Source organism: Saimiri boliviensis, chromosome 6 (assembly GCF_048565385.1).
Source record: "Saimiri boliviensis isolate mSaiBol1 chromosome 6, mSaiBol1.pri, whole genome shotgun sequence".
NCBI classification, from domain to species: Eukaryota; Metazoa; Chordata; class Mammalia; order Primates; family Cebidae; genus Saimiri; species Saimiri boliviensis.
Window position 1 is genome coordinate 58,347,349 of NC_133454.1, and position 24,393 is coordinate 58,371,741.

Here is a 24,393-nt window from a genome sequence, read left to right on the forward strand (position 1 = left end):
ATTGCACTCCAGCCTGGGTGACAGAGTGAGACTCTGTCTCAAAAAAAATAAAATAAAATAAAATAAAATAAATAATAAAAAAATTTTTACCGTAACAGGTTTCACTTGGCTACACATCAGATGGACTGATGCTGCTTTGTTGAACTGTAGGTTCCTGGGTCCCCCCACCACCCGACCTACTAAATCACGATCTGTGAGGAGCAGGACCTCGGCATGAGTATTTTTTTTTTTTAATTCCCCTGCTGATTCTTATACGCACAAGGTCTCAAAGTCAGTTTTTCAGGGCTTGAGACTTCTGAGACCTTCGTTTATAAGTAGAATAAGTCTATCACTTCTAGTGAAAAGGAGCCACTTCTGAAAGTGAAGGGGGTGCTAAAATAGTCAGAATCGCCTAACTTTTTGGAACAAAAACTTACTAACAACCAGTTAGCTGTATTGTATTGGTGAATATAAAAAGTTATTTTCAAAAATACAGTTCTGGGCCAGGTGCGGTAGCTTATGCCTGTAATCACAGGACTTTGAGAGGCAGAGCTGGGCAGATCACCTGAGGTCAGAAGTTCGAGACTAGCCTGGCCAACATGGTGAAACTCCATCTCTACTAAAAATACAAAAATTAGCCGGGCGTCGTGACGTGCGCCTGTAATCCCAGCTACTCGAGAGGCTGAGGCAGGAAAATCGCTTAAACCTGGGGGGCGGCAGTTTCAATGAACGGAGATCACATCATTGCACTTTAGCCTGGCTGCCAAGAGTAAGACTCCATCTCTAAAGTAAAATAAAATAAAATTCTGATAATACGATGTTAAAAGAGAATAATCCAGAACAGGTGGGGGCCTAGATAGGTTGCTGGGTCAACAGATACAAGCCAGGAGTAGATGGAGCAAACTGGGATGGACAGCTACCCAAATTGTAAAGAAGCAAGAAATCTACAAAATCCTGGGCCGGGTGCGGTGGCTCAAGCCTGTAATCCCAGCACTTTGGGAGGCCGAGGTGGGTGGATCACGAGGTCAAGAGATCAAGACCATCCTGGTCAACATGGTGAAACCCCGTCTCTACTAAAAATACAAAAAATTAGCTGGGCATGGTGGTGCGTGCCTGTAATCCCAGCTACTCAGGAGGCTGAGGCAGGAGAATTGCCTGAACCCAGGAGGCGGAGGTTGCAGTGAGCCGAGACCGTGACATTGCACTCCAGCCTGGGTAACAAGAGCCAAAACTCCGTCTCAAAAAAAAAAAAAAAAAAAAGAAATTACAAAATTTAAATGTGCCCCCTGGACTCAGCTCAGTGATTCCAAAGATGTTCATTGGATTCACCTAACAACCATATTTAAATTGCAACGTTTGTTAGATAAAGCTTTGTGAAAGTCTTACTATTCACAGTCATTCAAGCTTGGCAGGTTTTGACAGTCTTCCTTTCAGCAAGACCTCTTTGGGGTTTCTGTAGTTAGAGTGTTACACTCACAAATGAGAGTTCTTGGCTCACAGCACTAAACATCTGGTGAGAATAGTCTTCTCTGAAATAATTCTGTTTGTAGTCATCCTGTTGGAGGTGTTGTTGTGGTGGAGATAGATAGGGTTTGGAGGCTGAAGAGCCCAGAATAGGGGGCTGCGGCCACAAAGTTTCCTTGACTGTTAGGAGCCACTGGCTAAGTGGTGGAGATGGTTGAAAATACCCGCCTATCATTCTTCACTTCAGATGGAAATTACCGCCGGAAATATTAAGGGCAACAGGAATTGTAGATTTCTTTTAAACCGAAAAAATAACTGCAAACAAATAATTGATACATCATTATTCTTGAAATTGTCTTTGGCACAAACCATGTGTGGCACAAAATCACTGCGACCCATCCCTGCCCAGAAGAATGAATATATCTGCCCTCAGTGCAGAAACCCATCTACCTGTAATTAATTAATTAATTACTTTTAATTTTTATTTCATTTGAGACAGGGTTTCACTCTGTCACCCAGGCTGGAGTGCAGTGGTGCAATCTTGGCTCACTGCAACCTCCACCTCCCAAGTTCAAGCGATTCTCATACCTCAGCCTCCTGAGTAGCTGGGACTACAGGCACGTACCACCACACCCATTTAATTTTTTGTATTTTCAGTAGAGATGGGGTTTCACCATGTTGGCCAGGCTGGTCTCAAACTCCTGACCTTAAGTGATCTGCCTGCCTCAGCCTCCCAAAGTGCTGGGATTACAGATGTGAGTTACCACACCCAGTTTACCTCTAATTTATTAACTGCAAGACTTCAGTATAAAACAAGATGTTCCTCCCTTAGGAATGGGGCCACTCTTGCTCAACTTCCCCCATTGTACTGCCCACAGAGGGCTTTGAGTTAATTCCCACATTCCTGTTGAGCCCAAGAGGAAATGCTGATGACTCTTGACCAGAGCAGTTAACACCTTCCTTATCTTCCTCTGCAGTTCTTACTCAATCTTAAACACAACGTCTTCCAACTCTCTCACATTTGGGGATGGAGTATTGGAGAGGCGGCCGTATGAGGACCAGGGGCTTGGAGAGACGACTCCTCTTACTATCATTTGCCAGCCCATGCAGGTAAGCCCGATTGTTAGGGTCACACCACCAACTCTAACTAGGATTCACTGAGAACCTATTTATTAAGTATGAGGCATTGCCCTTGCTGTCCCTAAAGGTTCCGTGATCTCCTGGGAAGAAAGTACACCAAATTAGAAAAGATATACAAAAATTCAAGGCTAGGAAGAATCAGATGAGCAGTACTGACAGTGACTTCCAGCATTTAAACCTAGGCTCATAAGAAAGGTCGTTCCACAGAGAGAGGAGGAGATTTTATCTCCTAAGTAGAAATAATGCCCATAGTTGTATCTGTTTTGTAGGTTGTTACAAAGATGAAAGAAAATAATAATCTTGCTTATGCACAAAAGAAAAGAGAAAAAAAGGTAAAAAAATAAAAAAGTTAAAAAAACGAAAGAAAATATTAAAATAGGGCTCTTAGCACAATAATTGGCATATAATGAGTGCTCAGTATGTGTTACCTTTTTCAAGAAAGGTTGGAGATGGAAGGAATTGGGGAGTAGTTGCCGGAATAGTACAAGTAGAGACAAGTTGAAAGTTCAGGCATGTTGAAGATCAAGGGAGTAGACCATTGTGGCTGGAGCCCAGGATTTAAATTAAGGAACAATAGGAAAAGAAGTGGGAGGGATCATGCCATCATTCCACATATTAACGTTGTCAGGGCAACTAGGAGCAAGTGTGAAGTGCTGGCCAGCACTAAGGAAACTGGAAAAGCTGATTATATCAGAAAGAAGGAATGTAAAAACATCTGTAAGGTTCCATCCAGCAGTTATAGAAGCCAAAGTCATTTGGACATGCCCTTGACTAGATTTGCCTATGTCATCACCCAGAGGTAGCAGCTGTCTCATTTTGGGGGTCACCAATGTGCATACAGTCAGACAGAAGAGCCTACACAGTGATTAGAATAGGAAAACAGGGCCTCACTGCTGGAGTGGACCGTGAGGACCACGTGGTCTGGCCACACACTTCAGAGAAGGGGTGGACACATTTGTGATCACAGACGTACTCACTCCCTGAAGAAGCTGATGAGTCACCCCTTTTGGGTAGGAAGGTGTCCCACTAGATGGCTGTCTCTACATGAATAGTTAGTTTTAGCTCTGAGCTGTAACTTAAAGTGGACGTCATGTTTTAGTAATGGCCAAATGCTATTTCTAAAAGAGCAGCAGTAGCAACAATAATGCCTTTTTCATAACCCTTCTTATTTTATAAAGCACATGCAGTTTATCTTATTTGAGCCTCAAAATAACTTATGAGGTCTGTAGGATGAGTCTTACTGTCCTTACTGTACGGATATGCCACCCTCAATCCAAGGCAGTTAAGAGGTTTGTCCAAGTCATATCTTAGCAGAACTTTGGTAGTAGAGCTCAGTTCACCTGGCACCTGACTCCAAGACATGTCCATTTTGCCATGTGTGTCTTCACTCATGGCCTTCTTTCTCTGCAGCCTCTAAGGGTCAACAGCCAGCCCGGGCCCCAAAAGCGATGCCTCTTTGTGTGTCGGCATGGTGAGAGGATGGACGTTGTGTTTGGGAAGTACTGGCTGTCCCAGTGTTTTGATGCCAAAGGTGAGTTGTTGGTGGGTCTGCTCAGCACTGGCATACCCATAGTGGCCTCTAGGGGGCACAGTCAAGCTACAGTTATCCAGATGGGAGTCATTTATAGTTCTGTATGCTATAGAAAATGTCTGTCATCCATAAGTCCCTCCTGATTGTCTTGAGCTTTAGGGAAGTAGTGTTCCTGTCCCCATTCTATAAACTTGGATACCAGGGACCAAGATGACAGATGTCTGGCCCAAGGTCATATGGCAAAGTCGGCAGCAGACACGTACCCTGATCCTATGGCCAGAGTTCCTGCCATAAAATCTCGTTGGCTCCCTGGGTTCCATTTTCATTTGAATGGCATTTTAAGATACGGAGGCTTGCAGAACCAGGGAATTTCACCTGCCTTACAGTGCCTCGTTATTACGTCCACTGAGAAACAATCTCATGTCCCTTTTGTCAGTAGAACGGAAGAGCGGATTCCAAGTCATTTTATGAAACCAAGTGTCAGCCTTGATATTTTCCATCAGCTCCAGAGAGCTCATTATGATCTCTTTAGCCAAGAAGGAATGGGGTTGGAGAGTGTCAGGATCAGCAAGGGAGTCCCAAGTAAACAAGACATTTATGTATCTGCTGTCTAACCTTTTCATTTTTCAGGCCGCTACATACGCACCAACCTGAACATGCCTCATAGTTTACCTCAGCGGAGTGGTGGTTTCCGAGATTACGAGAAAGATGCTCCCATCACTGTATTTGGATGCATGCAAGCGAGACTAGTGGGTAAGTATCCTGGGTGACTGCACTCCAGGCATTTCTTGCCTTCTCCTTTAAAACACTGGTACCATGGATATGCAGGATGCTTCCTGGGGGTTTCTATAACTTTCCTGCAAGCAATGTATTTCCTCAATTCAAAAGGAACCTATTATACAGCCATTAAGTCTAGGATGCTGTGCTTGGCCCTGGGTTGGTTGACCAAAGTGAACGAGGTGTGGTCCTTATTGAGGAGCTCGTGATCAAGTCATGGACAAGGTCAGGCTTGGGTTACTTTGCTCACTGTTGGATGTAGCAGACAAGTCTGCCTCTAGTTCAGGACAGCAGCATTTGCCCACATGGCTGTGGGAAGAGGACAAGAGTGAGGAAGAGGTGTTGGGTACCAGCACCAGCCCCGTACGTGGGTGCCCTTAGGCCTGGCGGTGACAAGGGATTGAGAAAAGGAAATAAAGACAGACACAAGAGTACAATTTACAGCGTGGGTCCAGGGGACCAGCGCAAGCGTGGGAATTACGCTGGCCACAAGCTCTGGGCTCCAAACACTTTTTTTTTTTTTAATAGAGACAGGGTTTCACCATGTTGGCCAAGCTGGTCTCAAACTCATGACCTCAGGTGATCCACCTGCCTCGGCCTCCCAAAGTGCTGGGATTGTAGGTGTGAGCCACCGCACCCAGCCCAAACACTTTTATTATGAGCATAATCTCATTGATTTTATGGGCATGGAAGGGAAGGGTGAAGGGGTAGGTAAGATGGCGGGGAGAGCACTTGAGATCCTTCTAAGTCATGCTAAACTAGTGCTCTGAGCATTTAACAGCACTTGAGATCCTTCTAAGTCATGCTGAACTAGTACTCTATTGGAGTTACATTGGAGTTTATCACCAATTGTTATCAGGATGCTGCTGCATCAGAAGTACTAGTGGATGAGGAGCCACTGGATCTGACCACAACCAATGCATCAAGGGGGTTTTAGAGCAATTAAAGTCACTCCATATTCCGAAAACCTAGGCAGAGCCCAAGGCCTTCCGTGATCTCTGCCCTGCAAGGCTTTTCTCCTCCTTGCCAGCTCCCATCTGCAAAGACTCTCCAGGTCTCGTGAGCAGAGGTCGCCTCCCTTCTCAGAGGTCTTTTCACAAGCCCTCTTTACGAGACCGTCATGCAGTCTCCATGTTGAGAAGGCATTCGTGGGACCACAGCAGTATTCCCTGCTCTGCAGCCACCCCTCGGTGTTCCCCGGCGTTACTGCGCTCTTGGATGGTCTTTACCTTAGGCCTCCTTTTGCCGTTTGATTTATAATTAACTGTACCAATAATATAGTTTAGTTCGGTGTATAAACTTCAGTGTACTCTGAGCCAAGCAAGCTTATAATTATTTAGCTAGAATTAACACGGGTGTTCCCCTGGCCGTCTTGACCCAGAAAGAGAGACCCTGCAGTTGCTGAATTTATAGAGGCCAACTGATCCTTTGAAGATGCCCAGTTCTTTGCAAGCCCATTCCATGACTGTCACAGGGGGCTAGTACTTTCCTGTCCAGTCACTTAGCAGATATTTAGTGATCACTTACTTTGTGCGAGGTATTGGACTAGATGTTGGGAACCCAAGCGTGAGTCAGGGAAACAAACTTATGTGTGGATAAATATCATACAATATGATACACATAGAGCTATGCACAGACACAGAATATTATGGGAAGACAAAAAGACATCTAAGAGAAGAGGTAAGCTGGGAGCTGAACTGGAAGTTAGCTGGTCAAAGAAGGCGCAGGGTGAGGAAAGGGCATTCTCAGTGGAAAGGACCACACTGACAGTCTTAGACTTGAGAAACAGCCTCAGGAATGCAGGGGAATAAAGTGTCTTGTTTCTAGAGTATAAATTGTAAGGCAAAGCAGAGATGAGGCTGGCAAGATGGAAAAAGGCAAGTTCATGGAAGACCTTGCTACCATATTAAGGTGTTTGAATTTAATCCAGTAGATAAAATAACTGAATTCTAGGCCAGGTGTGGCAGTTCTCACCTATGACCTAGCACTTTGAGAGGCTGAGGCAGGAGGATTGCTTGAGACCTGGAGTTCAAGTGCGCTATGATCACACCCCTGCACTCCAGCCTGAGCAACAGAGCAAAACCCGATCTCTAAAAACTAAATGAATAATAATAGTTTTTTTAAAGAAGTGGATTTTATGAGGATAGCATTAAAGTATGAGGTGTTGGGATTTATCTCTGGTGTCTAAGAATATGACATGTTGAGATTTTGGTTAGCCCAGAATAAAATTAAAACAAGACCTCCTTTTCATAAAATAAATCCTCTGTCACAAACTTGAAGCCAGAGTGTTGTGCTGTTTCTAAATATTTCCTAGCTAAAGGCTTTACCACTTGTTAGCACCAGAGAGAAGACAAAGGAAAGACAAGAAGGGCTCTGTCGCTTGCTCTCATAGAAACACTGATGAGGGGTTTTGTTAGAAACAAACAAAGCCTGAAAATACGGGCTCTATGTGAGCCCCAGCTGGGAAAGAGGGCCTTACAGGGCTTACTGCTCGGCACCCTCTCACACTGAGAGTTGAAGTGAGACTGAGTAAATCCATCGGACGGATTCTTTTGTGGCTTTCTTTGCAGGTGAAGCCTTATTAGAGAGCAATACCATTATTGACCACGTCTATTGCTCCCCTTCCCTTCGCTGCGTTCAGACTGCACACAATATCCTGAAAGGTAAGACTTGCAGGTTGACAAAAGCAAGTAGTCCATCTCTCTGCCTCTAGGCAGTCCCACACATAAATTATCTTAGAGTCATGGGACATTGGCCAGTTGAAAGCTTTGAATCTGGAATGAAGGGACGATTCTTTCGGAGGGCAGTCTATGCACAAGTCACAAAAACATACTCGGGCAGCCTAAGTGAAATAAAAGAAGTATACTAATAACGTTTTTCTTGAGAATTTAAAGCACTCTTGGATAAATCTCAGTCTTGCAAAATGTTTAGGTTATAGAGTGTGATCCTTTCTTTACGCTTAATAGTCAAATAACTTTCCTGCTTTGATCTGTTGTTTGCCTCCTGTCTACAGTGCTCTTGGGGGTCTGAAATCTTTATCATCTTTTTTCTTTACTGAATGAAAAAGAGTTTAAAAGCAACATTGCTACCAAAATACTCAACTTTCACCCTAAAATCTGTGGAAGCGTGAGTTACAGGTATTTCCTTTCTCATTTCATGGGAAGAAAAACTAAAAGGAACAGGGTCAGGCTGTTTATTTCTATCAAATAAATGAATCGGCCAGAAATAAACAAGACAACAAAGAATTTGACACTACATCTGAGTCTTCTATCCTTTAACCTGAAGTAAACCTCTTCACTACCGGAAGACATTTGTGTATTAAATTTGCATAGAACAACTGGACTACATGCAATATAAAGACAACTAAGCAGGGACCATTTCTAGAAGGCCAGTTACACTATAGTAAAGCAGAAGACTTCTGCACTGCTACTAGTGAATGTTCAGCATAGATTTTCTGATAGAGAAAATGAATAATTTACATGATACTCAATTACGATGTAAGCTATTATAGAGTAGTGGATACTATCTGAAGTTTCTTGGTAAGACCATCATGGAATTTGCTTTAGAAAGAGGAATTATGAGAGTCATAGAATTGAATCTATTTTCTTTTTTTGAGACAGCATCTCGCTCTGTTGCCCAGGCTGGAGTGCAGTGGCACGATCTTGGCTTACTACAATTTCTGCCTCTGGCGTTCAAGTGATTCTCCTGCTTCAGCCTCCAGAGGCGCTGGAACCACAAGTGCCTGCCACCACACCTGGCTAATTTTTGTATTTTTGGTAGAGATGGGATTTCACCATGTTGGCCAGACTGGTCTCAACTCCTGATCTCAAGTGATCTGCCTGCCTCGACCTCCCAAAGTGCTGGGATTACAGGCGTGAGCCACAGCACCCAGCCTTGAATAAATTATAAGGATAATGACTTGTGGCTTTTTTCCTTAAGTCAGATATGACTTAAAGCCAGCATACATCCTGGCGGTATGGCAAGAGTATTAAACTCATGTGTTAGTAACGCACAAAAATTAAAAACTCTTGTCCAAATCCACATGCTTCCACTTCTGGTTAGCTATATATAACAGCCAGTAGGAAAGAGAATAGCTTATTTATCAATTTGGCCTGAGAATATAGAGACACTTCCTTCATCTTCACCGTATTTTACCCCTAAAGGTTTACAACAAGAAAATCACTTGAAGATCCGTGTAGAGCCCGGCTTATTTGAGTGGACAAAATGGGTTGCTGGGAACACATTACCTGCATGGATACCTCCATCAGAGTTAGCTGCAGCCAGCCTGAGTGTTGATACAACCTACAGGTAAGCCTTGGAAACTGCTGCTTACTGAGGCCAGTATGGAAGTGCTTTACGCACTAGCTCTAGGCCAGGTTCAGGAAGGAGACAGGGCTAGATGTCACCTACAGGCAGTTGTCCATAGTGGTAGAAATCAAGCTATGATTTTAGAAATCAAAACTGGAGAAAAGCCAGCATTTGTTTTCATATTTGGCATTCGTGTGGATTAGATTCTCCAGCCTAAGCCTGTGTTGGATTTTTCTGACTTTATTATACTATTTCAGTGTAATAAAACCATTTTGCATTCCAGCAAGAAGCACCAGCTAGTGATGTTGCAGTTGAGAAGATTGGAGTGATAAGGAAGAGGATGATGTCTTGTCTTAGATTTTTTACATTTAATTTTTCAAAGCATTTTTAAACCTCTGTATTATCTTTATTATTGCTATATCCCCAGAATGTAGGTAAGCCATTTTTATATAGAATAGAGTTCAAATGGCTTGTCTAAAGGTATATGTGCATTTAGTGATCACACATGACAATAATAAAACCTTTATTCCTCATTTCCCACATGCCAAGCACCGTGCAGTCTGCTGTGCAGCCATCTCATTCCCGTTCCTTTCTTCTTTCCATTAAACCTGACTGTGCTGGGATTTTAAAAAATATTTGTAGATTGCTTACAGGTGAATAATCGACATGTACACAACTAAGAATTAATCAATAATAATATAGTTAAATTAACTATTGAAAGTCTACTCAGGTATTCGTAAAAATCTCTTTGAGAAGGAACAGCTGGTCACGACCAGTATAATGGGGAATTAAGTTCATATTTCTTTTTTTTTTTTTTTTTTTTTTAAGGCTAGTCAAGTGAAGCAGTGGGAAGGGAGAAGGAACAAAGAAATCTGTAGCTGGTTGTGATCAGTTACTTGTAAGCCCCACTGCCCTAGGACCAGTCAGCTCATATTTCTTAAGGCAGAGTTTGTAACAAGTGGTCTATATAAGCAGAACTTTCTTACTTGTGATACCTGTTGATTTTTCATTTGAAATACCTACCCAAACCACAAATAAAGCAATGTGCATTTCTGGCTAAGGTAATAGAGAATATCTTCTTTTTCTATACTCATTTTTTCTTCTCAGCAAATAAGACCTCAGATAACTCCATTAACTAGTTGTGTGCTGCTGCTTCTTGTCTTAAAGGAATTGGCATTCCTCAAAAATAAAATTAGATCAATCAGCAGAATCCCCTACTAATGCACTTCACATTTTGTTCTGTCCCCTCTCTGGCCACTGTTTTGCTGTTCTTTGCAGGGAATTAGCAATAAATTGTTGTCCCCATCCAAAAGCCACCATCCCTTTGGCCTGGAAAGAAGGGAGTTGCCACCAACATCGGTGAAATGACTTTCATCATTCACCACCAGACCCACCCAGACCAACTTGGGTCAACTATGTCTTTGATATTTCCTTTAGGTATGTTCTGCCATCCCTCCCAAGCTGCCTTTCAAAACGCTCCAGAATCATTCTAGCTGAGCCTGTCAATGTACACTCAGATACACACCCCGTCAGCAGTGTGAGCAGAAGGATGAATGCCAGGAGCTTGGGATCAGGACACAGTCCTTATTCCAGATTGCCTTTTCCTCTCCAGCAAATCAGAGTTCAAATCAACCATTTTCTGTTTGGCGAGGGAATCGGGGGAGGAGATGGAGCCTCTAATTTGAGAAAAATCAGTTGAGGAAGCCAAAGTTTAAGCATGTGAAAGAGACAGCCCTGGAGCTTAATTCTTTATGAAATTAATGACGCCAAATGCACAAGCCTTTGGAGGCAAGTCAGTGGTGCCCAAATGATTGAAGCTACGTTGTGACAGGCGGAAGGGCAAGCCCTGAGAGCCAGGGTAGCGTGAGTTGGGCAGGCTCTGCCGAAAGAGCCCTCTCTTCTTGCAGCAGGGATGGGAAGAGAACAGGAGGGAGGTGGGACTGAAAGCCAAGTCAGGGAAGCTATCCAGGCTGGTGACCACTAGCAAAGCACCATCTACAGGCAGCAAAACCAAGGGCCTGGGGCCTTAAAAAGCAACCCCAGGCTTCAGGAGTTGAGCCAGAGGAGCAAGGCAGAAAAAACAAAATCCACACCAGCTGGGTGGGGCTGCAGAACAGGGCCGTGACTCAGAGGGCCGGGGATTAGGGGAGGGCATGGATCTGGAGCATTAGAGGGGAAACAAATCAAACTTTGGTGTGAGGCTCAAAGCAGAGGCCTGTGCTTACAACCTGGATCATGGCAAGAGAATATTTGGGGGAGGATACTGTCCTGGGTATCCCCAGGATACCCAGCCATTGCATGCCAGGTTGGGTGGGTGGTGGGAAGGCCACCTGACTCCGAGGACGGTACAGGCCCTGTAGGTGTGGCTAGCAGCAGGGCACGTTCTGCTGACAGGGATGAGGAAACTTTGACTCAGGCCAAGCCCATCAGGGCTGGTCAGACACTGGACACTATTTCTGGCTAAGGTAATAGAGACTATCTTCACAGGCTTCACTTTAAGGTGCTGGGAGAAGCCACAGGCAAGAACTGATCAGGAGGAACCAAATCCCAGCAGGTATCCTGCTCTTCACCTACATAGATCTCACACATGACAACCTGGTCTCACCCTTGAAATGACTCCCTGGGCCATACAGTGTGGCCTTTTGTCACTGTGGGGAGGGGACAGGCCTGGGAGATCAGGTGACATAAATGGTGATGGAACTGGGTGTGAGGTGGGGATGGGGAGAGAAAAAGAGGAGAAGAGTTTCTCCGGAACAATGAGGTACAGCCCTAACAAGTGGTGATTCAGGTCTCTACCTATACCCCAGGGTGTTGTGAGACTCAGAAGGCTGTTTCCTAGGAGAAATGTGCATGTTGAGAGAATGCAGGATAAGGGCAAGTTTCCTTCAAGTGGAATGGCATTCTTCGTCTCTGGACAGAAGGCCCATGTGCACAGAAGGGCAGGCTTAACAAGGACACTGTCAGAAGCTGTATGTGGAGGATAGGCTCACCTAGACCCAAATTCAAACCGAGGTTCTAAGAGTTGCTTACAGTATTACTGTAGGCAGGTCAGCCACAGCCTTTCCGAGCTTCTGTTTTGTCATCCATAAACAGCATTTACGAAAGCATTGCTGGAAGGATTAGACTGAAAGAATGTTAAGTAGGGTGCTTGCCCAGAGCCTGACACATATGGGCACCTAACTAAATATTTTCAACGCTAATAGTAGCAGTAACAGTGTATTCGAATCAAGAAACCATGTGAATTCATTTTGAGAACTCACCACACCTCCGCCAGGCACTAAACACCCAGCAATGAAAGACATAATTGAAAACTGACAAAATAAGAAAACTGAAATGACATAGTTGTACCCAGAAAACAAGATAAACATCTTGTGGACCAGAAACAACACAGAAACTCTCCATAGTCAAGCGGGGGTGGAGGCGAGCAGAGGCGGCCCCCGAGGGCCCTGGTGAGTGGGTTTGAAGGCATACAGGGGCACCAGGACAGGAGGCTGCACTTTTATCATCCTCTTCCATGCTGTATTAGTTCGTTTTCACACTGCTGGTAAAGACATACCTGAGATTGGGCAATTTACAACAGAAAGAGGTTTAATTGGATTTACAGTTCCACATGGCTGGGGAAGCCTCACAATCGTGGCATAGGGCAAAGAGGAGCAAGTCACGACTTACATGAATGGCAGCAGGCAAAGAGAGAGAGCTTGTGCAGGAGAACTCCTCTTTTTAAAACCATCAGATCTCATGAGACCTATTCACTGTCATGAGAACAGCTTGGGAAAGACCCATCACTATGATTCAATTGTCTCCCCCCAGCTCCCTCCCATGACACGTGGGAATTCAAGAGGAGATTTGGGTGGGGACACAGCCAACATCACATGCCTTTGTGGACTGTATTCTAATTATCATTTACATCAATAGCCTCTTCACCCCATCCACAGGCAGAGAACTTCTCCAGCACAGAAACTGAGTTGTCTTCATCTTTATGCTCTACACTTCTCCTTGTGCCAAGTGCGTGGTCTGTGTTCAGACTAAGAGAGAAATAAAAGGAAAAGACGTGAAAATTTTATAAACTCACAAAGAATCAGGTGGATCTAATATCTGCTTTTAAAACCTATCCTTGCAGGTCTTGAAGAGAGGCCTGGGAAATTCCTGCTGATCTAAATAGGTTGAGGGTTGCACCTCTGCTTTGCTTTGTATTAGCTATGTGACTAGGACCATCAATCAGTGGTTTATATGTTATCCCGTGGGTGAAACATGCACTGAATGTCTCATTTTTCAGCTGGTCACTGTGATGCCATACACATAACCAGTATTTCTGTACATTTCCACTCCATGTTCATATAGTGGAAATACCCTTCCCTGTGCCTTTCTCCTTTCTAGGGAAATGGATAAACAAACAGATCTATGGGAACTTTAGAAAGGCCTTGAAATAAAAGTTTAGAGTGATATCTTTTTTTGTTTCAAGATCAAAATGTTTTCATTTCCTTTGTTCATTTTTCTATTACAGACCTCACATTCCAGTCAGCAAATTAGTTGTTTCAGAATCCTATGATACTTATATCAGTAGAAGTTTCCAAGTAACAAAAGAAATAATAAGTGAATGTAAAAGTAAAGGTAGGTGGTATTATTCTGGACTCCATCATTTACATACATGCTCATTTCTCTGTAACGGTTAATAGGCTATTCAAGATGTTTCAACTTGCTTTGGCTAACCAGTCTAATAAGAAAGAAATGTATTTCCAGATTTCCTTCCAGATACTTTCACATTAAATTTGTAATATTCTCTAAGTAACTAAAATGGTAGATAATACAGGGGTTTACACCAGACTTAGTTACTATTCTTAATAACTTAAATTCTGTGTTATAGCTATTCATCTTGCACTCTGTGAAAGAGATTCTCTCTTACAATTTCCAAAAGCTCTAGAATGCCACTGTTTTGCCTATAATTGATCCGGCACACCTGCACAAACACACATACCTTCCCTGCTATCAACAACCAAGAGCTGTGTTCTGTAAGGCTCAACTGTGTCTGCTATTGAATTTTCTAAACCTTGAGCTCAAATATTTAATATGTAAGACTGTTCACTATAAATTTTTTAGTGAAAAGGATTACAAAAAAAGTATGGACATTCCCTTCATCTCTTTTTATCTTTTAAGTTAAAATACTTATATTCAAATGTTAACAGTAGACAGCCATGAGCAACAGTATTATGGATGATTCCCACCTTCCAGTTTTCATTGATTAGCCACTCACTACCATAAAGGTAAATAACATGCTTGGCCGGGCGCGGTGGCTCAAGCCTGTAATCTCAGCACTTTGGGAGGCCGAGGCGGGTGGATCACGAGGTCAAGAGATCAAGACCATCCTGGTCAACATGGTGAAACCCTGTCTCTACTAAAAATACTAAAAATTAGCTGGGCATGGTGGCGTGTGCCTGTAATCCCAGCTACTCAGGAGGCTGAGGCAGGAGAATTGCCTGAACCCAGGAGGCGGAGTTTGCGGTGAGCCGAGGTCGCGCCATTGCACTCCAGCCAGGGCAACAAGAGCGAAACTCCGTCTCAAAAAAAAATAAAATAAAATAAAAAAGGTACATAACATGCTCTATCAACCAGAAAGTCTCAAGTGCTCACAGTTCTACAGTGGGAACATTTAAAACTCTATTAGAGGCCAGGTGCAGTGGCTCATGCCTGTAATCCCAGTACTTTAGGAGGCCAAGGTGGATGGATCACGAGGTCAGAAGTTCGAGACCAGCCTGACCAACATGATAAAACCCTGTCTCTACTAAAAATACAAAAATTAGCCAGGCATGGTGGCACGCGCTTGTAATCCCAGCTACTCAGGAGGCTGAGGCAGGAGAATCGCTTGAACCTGGGAGATAGAGGTTGCAGTGAGCTGAAATTGCACCACTGGACTCCGGCCTGGGTGACAGAGCAAGACTCCGTCTCAAAAAAACTATATTAGAAGGAGTAGCATGGAGAGCCATGTGGACATAAAACAGTTCTGTATCTTGATTGTCACGGTGGTTACACAAAGCTACTACACATGTGATAGAATTGCATGAACCATATCGTCACATACACACAAACAACTGCTTGCATGCCTGCTAAAATCTGAATAGGCAGTGTGTATGGTACCGGTGTCCATTTCCTGGGTTTGATACCATACCATAGTTATGTAAGATGTTATCGTTGGAGGGGCTGGGATGAAGGGTTCATGGGACCACTGGTATGTATGTACGTGTGTATGTATGTAACCCTCCCATAGATATATAATAATAATAATAATTATTATTATTATTATTATTATTGAGACAGGGTCTTGCTCCTGTCACTCAGGCTGGAGCAAAGTGATGCATTCATGGCTCACTATAGCATCAGTCTTCTAGGCGCAAGTGATCTTCCCACATCGGCCTCCCAAGTAGCTGGGAATACAGGCACAAGCCACCACACCCAGCTAATTTGTTTCTAATTTTCTATAGGAACAGGGGTCTCACTGTGTTGCTCAGGTTGGTCTCAAAACTCCTGAGCTCAAATGATCTTCCCTTCTCATTCTCTCAAAGTACTGGGATTACAGGGATGAGCCATCACTCCTGGTCCCATCAATCTGTAACTATTTTAAGATAAAAAATTTTCGTTAAAAAAATTAGGCCAGGCATGGTGGCTCACGCCTGTAATCCTAGCACTTTGGGAGGCCAAGGTGGGTGGATCACCTGAGGTCAGGAGTTCAAGACCAGCCTGGCCATCATGGTGAAACCCCATCTTGAAAAAAAAAACAAAAACAATTAAGCTGACTCGGCCGGGCGTGGTGGCTCAAGCCTGTAATCCCAGCACTTTGGGAAGCTGAGGCAGGTGGATCACGAGGTTGAGAGATCGAGACCATCCTGGTCAACATGATGAAACCCCATCTCTACCAAAAATACAAAAAATTAGCTGGGCATGGTGGCACGTGCCTGTAATCCCAGCTACTCAGGAGGCTGAGGCAGGAGAATTGCCTGAACCCAGGAGGTGGAGGTTGCGGTGAGCCGAGATGGTGCCATTGCACTCCAACCTGGGTAACAAGAGCGAAACTCTGTCTCAAAAAAAAAAAATTAAGCTGCCTTAACAATAGCAAGGCACTTTCAAAACATTGCTTAGACAAATTGTCTTCTTGAGTGTATTTGTTCCCCTCCAGAGCATTTAGTTCGCTTCCAGTATTTGGGAAGTTTCCATGTGTTTATAAAAACTGTCTTCCTATTCCTTGCCATTTTCCCCCAGGAAATAACATCCTGATTGTGGCCCACGCATCTTCCCTTGAAGCGTGTACCTGCCAACTTCAGGGCCTGTCACCTCAGAACTCCAAGGACTTTGTACAAATGGTCCGAAAGGTAATTCATGCTTGTTCTTTGGGGTCTGTAGTGGCTAGTAGTTTGAGGTCAGCACAATGACTGGCTGATTACTAACTTCTTTGAAGCACATGTTTATGCTGAGCTGGGAATATTTATTTATTGATTCACTCGACTAAGATGTATTGAATGATACTCTGTGCAGGGCATTTTATTAGGTCTTGGTGTTAGAAAAACAATGTGTTAGAGCTAGTTCTAGCTTCTAAGAGCTAAAATGTAGGAAGCATCTAGGAATTATAAGCAAATTGTCTGGATTTCCCCGAGGGAACATGGATTGGATTAATAGCTGTCAAGTCAAAAAGACAGCATTCAAAAGCTTAACTCAAAGACAGGTCCTTGAAGGTAGTCCAAGGCATGCAGCAGTTTAAAATGAGGAGGATGGCCGGACGCGGTGGCTCATGCCTGTAATCCCAGCACTTTGGGAGTCTGAAGCGGGTGGATCAGGAGGTCAGGAGTTCCAGACCAGCCTGGCCAAGATGGTGAAACCACTTCTTTACTAAAAATACAAAAATTAACAGGGCATGGTGGCATGTGCCTGTAATCCCAGCTATTCGGGAGGCTGAGGCAGAAGAATTGCTTGAACCCGGGAGGCAGAGGTTGCAGTGAGCCGACATGGCATCATTGCACTCCAGCCTGGGTGACAGAGTGAGACTACGTCTCAAAAAAAAAAAGGGAAAAATGAGGAGGCTAAAGGGCAAAGCCAGGAACAAGACAGCAAGACAGAAAACCCATGAGGCTGCCCCACACATCTGGAGTCTTCCTTTCTGTGCCTGTGGGAGAGGTTTTCTGGTCAGCTGCCTCCCACACGTTTCCCTTCAGGCGAATTACATACTTCCTTTCTCTGCCACCAGAGAACCTGGTTCAAAGTCAATTGCGATTTTTTTCTCACATTTTTGAAAAGTTTATTTATGCATCTGTCCTCATTTGGAAGACAGAATTTTGTCTTGCTTGTAAATGCAGCTCTGGACACAGACAAAAGTAAGTTTTAAAATTGCTGTAATGACTGAAGTGAGGGAGAACACAGCTTCAGCTTTGAATGTTACAGAGACTCATAAGGGAAAAAAAAACGGGTGAAACAAATATTTTGAAATTGAAAAATCTTTTCCATTGGGTTCAAGTATAATTTCAGAAATGTTTGAGCTGCCTTTTTCTTTTCTTTTTTTTTGAGGCAGAGTCTTGCTGTGTCACCCAGGCTGGAGTGCAGTGGCACGATCTTGGCCCACTGCAACCTCTGCCTCCTGGATTCAAGTGATTCTCCTGCCTCAGCCTCCTGAGTAGCTGGGATTACAGGCACAGGTCACCACGCCCAGTTAATTGTTTTGTATTTTTTTTAGTGTAGACAGGGTTTGCCATGTTGGCCAGGCTGGTCTTGAACTCCTGACCTCAAGTGATCCGCCCACCTCAGCCTCCCAAAGTACTGGGATTACAGGCATAAGCCACTGTGCCCGGCCTTGAGCTGCCTTTTAACTTGACTGGCAATTAGGAATTAACTCCTGGCATTATAGCCTTATGTATTTTGGTCTTCTTTTCTTTCACCCAATTAAGCAGCAATCTATGAACAATGACTTAATTATGTTAGACGAGGTCACCATTTAACAGATCCTTTTGATGAATCCTCTTGCAGTATAAATACTCTTCCCTCTAAGTTATCAGTTTTATCCATTTTATTTTATTTACTGATGTTTGAAGGGAAGGGAATGCATTTCTACAAAGCCTCTATTCATTCCTGACTGCCATTCTCTAGGGCCACATGAATATCTTTGTATCTAGGTAAAAGTTAAAGCAGTAAACCTATCTTCTAATATCCCCTTTCTTTACAACTCTTACTTCAGATCCCATATCTGGGATTTTGTTCCTGTGAAGAATTAGGAGAAACTGGAATATGGCAGCTGACAGATCCACCAATCCTTCCTCTTACCCATGGACCAACCGGGGGCTTCAACTGGAGAGAGACCTTGCTTCAAGAATAAATCACAGGAGTGAACGGGAAGAAAAGGCCTTTTGGAGACGTGTCTTTTTGTGTGTTTAAAAACAGTGGGAAGATCCACACCACATTCTAAGTGGACAGCTCAGAATAATTTAGCATATTTCCTTTCACACTTAAAGTTCTTCAGATGAGACTGTGTCAATGAAAGACTTGATTCAGAGGGGAAAAAAATGTGTTCTCTCTGGACTCTTCCCTAGCTCACAAGGCTTTGGAGAATTGTCTTCCTTTAAACTGGGGCACCTGCTACAGCAGAGAAAGTTTCCTTCCTTCTGGGTATGCACAGCTAAGGGGCCTCATTTCTTCCAGAGGGAGCCGCTGACCCGCTCTAAGGGACGCAGGAGGAAGGAGTGTGCCCAGACCAGCTGGGGGAGCATTCAAAGGGCAGTTTGGAAATGGAATCTTCTTTTGATCTCCATTTTCTAGTTAGGCAGAGCCAAGCTGAGGAATCCTTATAAGATTATTAGCAAACATGCCCTGAAGAAAGTTGGTTTTAGATTACACATGAAATCCTCCCCTTACTAGACCCCACACACCAGTGTCGCTGGCTGAAGACACCTGCTTAAGGATGCTAACATTTACCTTGGTACTGCCACAGTTTTCTCTAGAGCTGGCCCTTCTTGCTACAGCCCTTCCCCCCTTGCTTCTGTGAAATGGGAAGACAAAGCACTTTTGGATACTCAGGAGGAAAGATAAGATACATGTGTGAAGCATTTAATCATAGGAGCAAAGAACTTGCAAAATAGGAAGTGACTTTGGAATGACACATGTTGTAGCCTAACACGCTACTGCATTTCTAAATCACCAAAGTTGCTTGTCTTTGCCCCTAGATTATAGCCCAGGCGTCCCCAGACTTTTTACACAGGGGGCCAGTTCACTGTCCCTCAGACCGTTGGAGGGCCACCACATACTGTGCTCCTCTCACTGACCATCAATGAAAGAGGTGCCCCTTCCTGAAGTGTGGCGGGGGGCCGGATAAATGGCCTCAGGGAGCCGCATGTGGCCCACGGGCTGTAGTTTGGGGACGCCTGTTCTAGACTATGTTAACTAGTTAAGGATGTCACAGTTTGAACGGATGTGTGTTAGATACATTACCTGCAGCAAGAAGTTCATTCTGTGCAATATGGATATGTTTGCAAATCATACCAAGGGTCAGGTTGTTGTACATTTACAGTACATGTCAACCATAACAGAACATTCACAAATGCATCAGTTATGCCAGGGATGTATAGTAAGTCAGGGAACTAATTTAAACGGTGACGGTCATGGCTGCATTGCCACTTGTGCTGTCGTCTTGTTTGTTTTTCTATGATAATTTAAAATATATAAGTAGGGATACTTGAGGAAATGTGGAGAGCCACCTTCGGTGGTTTCTCATTATGCTTACTTCCTGCATTTAGAGGGAGTTTATTTAAAGAAAAATAAATGACAATCAAACCAAATCATCAGTTATCAATGTCTGTTTAATTGTGTGACTATCTGACAGTCGATGGCCACAGATGATGGTCTGCTGTGGTATAGCTGACGCTGTAGAAGATGTGCAAAGTGGAATGCCAGCCCTTTACAGAAACATGAGTTAGTGTACAAGGAATGTTTATATGTTGTAATAACATTGACTACATTTCAAAGCTCAGATGCATAAAATGTATGGCATATAAAAACAGATCTATGCTTGTATTTGAAACTAGAACTTGATAACCCCTAGAAAGAAGAGGACGTGAAAGGATGCTGGCTACATACATTAATCAGTAAAAGGATTATAGTTGTTTTATTTTGTTTTTAGAGACAGGGTCTCACTATATTGCTTAGGCTGGTCTTGTACTCCTGGGCTCAAACGATCCTCTTGCCTCTGCCTCCCAAAGTGCTAGGATTACAGGTGTGAGCCACCATGCCTGGCCTATAGTTGTATTTTTTTAGGTCACTTAGAAAAAGATGTCATGTATTTTACATTTTGAGAAACAAATCATGGTTTCTTCTGGCATTGCACAAACGCCGACCTACCTTCTGGGTATGGAAATAGACCTGTAGTGACACGTTAATTTAAATGTCGTGGGGGAATAGTCCCAATAAAGGTCTTAAAAGTCACATTATAACTAATGTAATGGCTCTACCATTTATTCTTCTGGTATTTGTAATGAAGTGAATCCACCGTTTAATCAGATCCACAATCTTTAACAGACTCACCACAAATTTTCGTGAGCGTTGAGGGCTCAGAATGATGCTTGAATGTCTCACCTTGAAACTGTAGCAGTGTAGCTGTAACTGTGTGACACAGAGTCTGGAACAGGTTATCCGCTCCATCTCCCTAGGTTGTCTTAGTCCTGTGATGACCTGATACATCTGTTTGACTGGGCTACAATCCATTGTTCTTAGTCCAATATGGACACTGCCTTAGGCAATGGTCTATATAAGCAAAAGGAGATAGACATTTAAAATAATTTTTTGAGTAATTTAGTGGGAAACAAGACAGAGTGTATTTCTCTGCTTTCGTTATTCAAATTGCTTGTCAAAATGGCCCAAAAGATCTGAATTCGCATTAAGTTCTTGCACACTTACCTATTTAAAAAACGAAACTTGTACTGCAATTGAGAAATTATTTGGAAATCATGTGGAATCTATGTATAATAACAGAAACAGACAACTATATTACTCAATTTCACATACATCCAAAAATTATAGACTAATATTAAATATAACCTCAAGTTGTGGCTGGTTCTTTTTGATCTAAGTTAATGCTTATTAGAACAAATGATGTATAGGTTGAGGAGAAGTAAGGAAGGGCAAGGAAGGAGTTGACAGATAAGAAGCAATGGTTTCCTGTACAGAGGAATTTTTTTCTGAGACGGAGTCTTGCTCTGTCACCAGGCTGGAGTGCAATGGCGCAATCTCAGCTCACTGCAAGCTTCGCCTCCTGGGTTCAAGCAATTCTTCCGCCTCAGCCTCCCGAGTAGCTAGGACCACAGGCACATGCCACCATGCCCAGCTAATTTTTTTGTATTTTTAGTAGAGACAGGGTTTCACCGTGTTGGCCAGGATGGTCTCGATCTCTTGATCTTGTGATCTGCCCACCTAGGCCTCCCAAAGTGCCGGGATTACAGGCATGAGCCACTGCGCCAGGCAGGAATTTTTTTTCTTTTTTTTTAATGTTAGAAAGTTATTTGAAATGAACTAGGTGAAAATAAATTAACTAAATGATTTAATCTGAGATTGAAAGTCTGAAACCGTTTCCTTCTTCTACAAGTGTGCCACATCAATCTGGTAATGCCCTAGTGTTATTCATAGATAGAACTTTGTTTCCTGTGATTTTAAAATACCGCATCTATTCCTCCATGGACTAGAGTAATTGGCACATTTTAATGCATAAGCTGGGGGTCTCATTTTCCCAGGCTCTCTTCACCATCACTGCATTGGTAGCTAGGAGCTTATTGCTTACCCCAGTATGGAGTTCAGATTACAGTGTTTTCCATTACATTTAGATTCATAGAATCTGAATGGCTGATTAAATGGCCATCTGATGGCTGAAAGAGGGGAGTATTTTTCACTCTATAGTGAAAGGCTTGGAGGAGTTTCTACTTTTTATTTTAATTACACTTTAACCAAAGAATTATTTTAAAGTAACCTTATATTTGAAAGATGATTTTGCAAAAAATAAAAAATAAAAAATTTGTCTTCCGGAGTGACGTCTGTTTGGTAAATAATTGTTGATAATTTCCTTGTTAGTGGTATTTGGAATGCATATAGATTGTCTTCTCAGTGTGCTTAGCATTACCATAAATGTATCTTTTCCACTCAACTAGCTGTATTCGTATTAAAATGAAGTCTCTTATTTCAATTACCTTGTGTCACTGGGAACTAATTGAACAGCTACAGTAAAAGTTCCTATCTCATTGCCTTTGTGGAAAGGCCTGCCTGTGTGGTAAAAGGAAGGCATTCCTCCATAACCTAGGCACTCTGCAAGTCCAGTGTTGAATTTCAAAGCAGTGATGAATTGCTGTTTTGAAATTACTCTAAGTAATCCATGTGTTAGAATACAGATGAACCTCCGTTTGATTTCACAGGCTTCAGCACAGACAACTGTTACCGAATCTGCACGAACTTAGAAAATGAGGTGCAGGGTTATTTGCATTTAAATTGTAATCCAGCACACGTGTGAGAAAGAAGAGGCGCTAGTCTAACGAGGCTGCCTTGCCGGGAGAGATGAGACGGGTGGAGGAGGGTGGAGAAAAGAGCGATTTTAACATCTATTTAGGTTAATGTTCACTTTACAAAGGTGATGGGGGATATTTTGTTAGGTGACGGCAGATGCTTTTCATTTTTAAACATAGGATTAAAATTGGATTTGCTTCTCTTTAATACTTTAACATATTGAATTTTCCTAGGAAAGTGACTAGCTATAATGAAAATCCAAGGGGAGGGGGAAAAAGATTATAAATGTAGATGAAATAACTTCATTTTCAAAAACAAATAATAGTAGGTTTGGTGTATATAGGTTTAAAATTATAGTGACGAGTAGACAAACTTAATATACAATCAGTTCTTGCAAATATTTTACACTTAGCTGCCATTACTCACACAACAAATTGGAATTTTGCAGCTGTTCAACTATCATGGACTCTGTACAGGATAGATGTGTATAATGGAAAATATGTACTGCTTCTTTCTTTGATTGTCACTCAATATGCAAACACAGTGCCAAGGCATTTGGTTATACACAGATGATTCTACACCTGTTATTCTAGAGAGGTATATTGGTTTCTTTCTCATTTATAAGGCTATTGTATTTTTTTTTCTATGTGATTCAGGTGTATTTATTTGAGGAATATTTGTAATTATAGGAAAACCACACCTACCTGTATTGCCAAGTTCTTTGTAAACTCTCCGTTGCATTTGTGCTTTCCTGGCTGAGAGCTCTCCCCTGTTGATACAGCTATGGCACCATTGTAATTACAGATGCGCCTTTCAGGACCATCTCCGTTAAATGGTTCGCAGATGACTTAATAAAAAGAAACTGTTCTTAGTTGATCCAGAGCAATGTCATTTTAAATTCCGAGTGGCCTCTTCCTATCCTGTTTTCAGATGTTACTTTGTTCAGCATTATTTCCTAAGTGTGCATTAAGAGTGTGATTCTGATGCCGGGCGCGGTGGCTCAAGCCTGTAATCCCAGCACTTTGGGAGGCCGAGGCGGGTGGATCACGAGGTCAAGAGACCGAGACCATCCTGGTCAACATGGTGAAACCCCGTCTCTACTTAAGATACAAAAAAAATTAGCTGGGCATGGTGGCACGTGCCTGTAATCCCAGCTACTCAGGAGGCTGAGGCAGGAGAATTGCCTGAACCCAGGAGGCGGAGGTTGCGGTGAGCCGAGATCGCGCCATTGCACTCCAGCCTGGGTAACAAGAGCGAAACTCCGTCTCAAAAAAAAAAAAAAAAAAAAAAAAAAAAAGAGTGTGATTCTGCTTTCGACCGGCCAGGGGGCGCTTGCTGCTGATGGAAGGGGAGGGTGCTCCAGCTGCGCTGTGTGTCTCTGGGCATCAAGCCCCCATGCCATTCAGACCGGGGAGCTGAACACCCACCCATGTCTGAAAAAAACAAGCTTCAAAATGCTTCCCCTGCCCTATGTACAAACTATGGGGACACAAAATATCTTTCCTTCAACCTATCCTAGGTTCAGGGCTGAGGCTCCTGTAACAAAAGATTAAAAAGAAAAAGCATACAAGTTTTTCATGTCTTGCAGCCAAGGGAAAGCTTCCCCTTTGCCCTCTAAGTTTCACTGAAAATCACTGACAAGAGGCAGATTAATAGAAAAGGCATATACATTTATTACCTATGTG

The 24,393-nt window shown here is 43.0% G+C and overlaps 1 protein-coding gene across 2 annotated transcripts in view; it reads left to right on the forward strand.

Moving 5' to 3' along the window:
* UBASH3B (ubiquitin associated and SH3 domain containing B) overlaps positions 1–23,584 on the forward strand; it is a 170,157-nt gene extending 146,573 nt beyond the window's left edge. For both annotated transcript variants that reach the window (XM_003923583.3, XM_039471376.2), the window contains exons 7-14: positions 2,421–2,553; positions 3,994–4,114; positions 4,745–4,867; positions 7,462–7,554; positions 9,055–9,199; positions 13,704–13,810; positions 16,451–16,560; positions 18,411–23,584. In XM_003923583.3, coding sequence (XP_003923632.1) covers positions 2,421–2,553; positions 3,994–4,114; positions 4,745–4,867; positions 7,462–7,554; positions 9,055–9,199; positions 13,704–13,810; positions 16,451–16,560; positions 18,411–18,548 — 970 coding nt within the window. In that variant the 3' untranslated portion in view covers positions 18,549–23,584. The remainder of the gene's footprint in view (positions 1–2,420; positions 2,554–3,993; positions 4,115–4,744; positions 4,868–7,461; positions 7,555–9,054; positions 9,200–13,703; positions 13,811–16,450; positions 16,561–18,410) is intronic.
* The last annotated feature ends 809 nt before the right edge of the window (positions 23,585–24,393 follow it).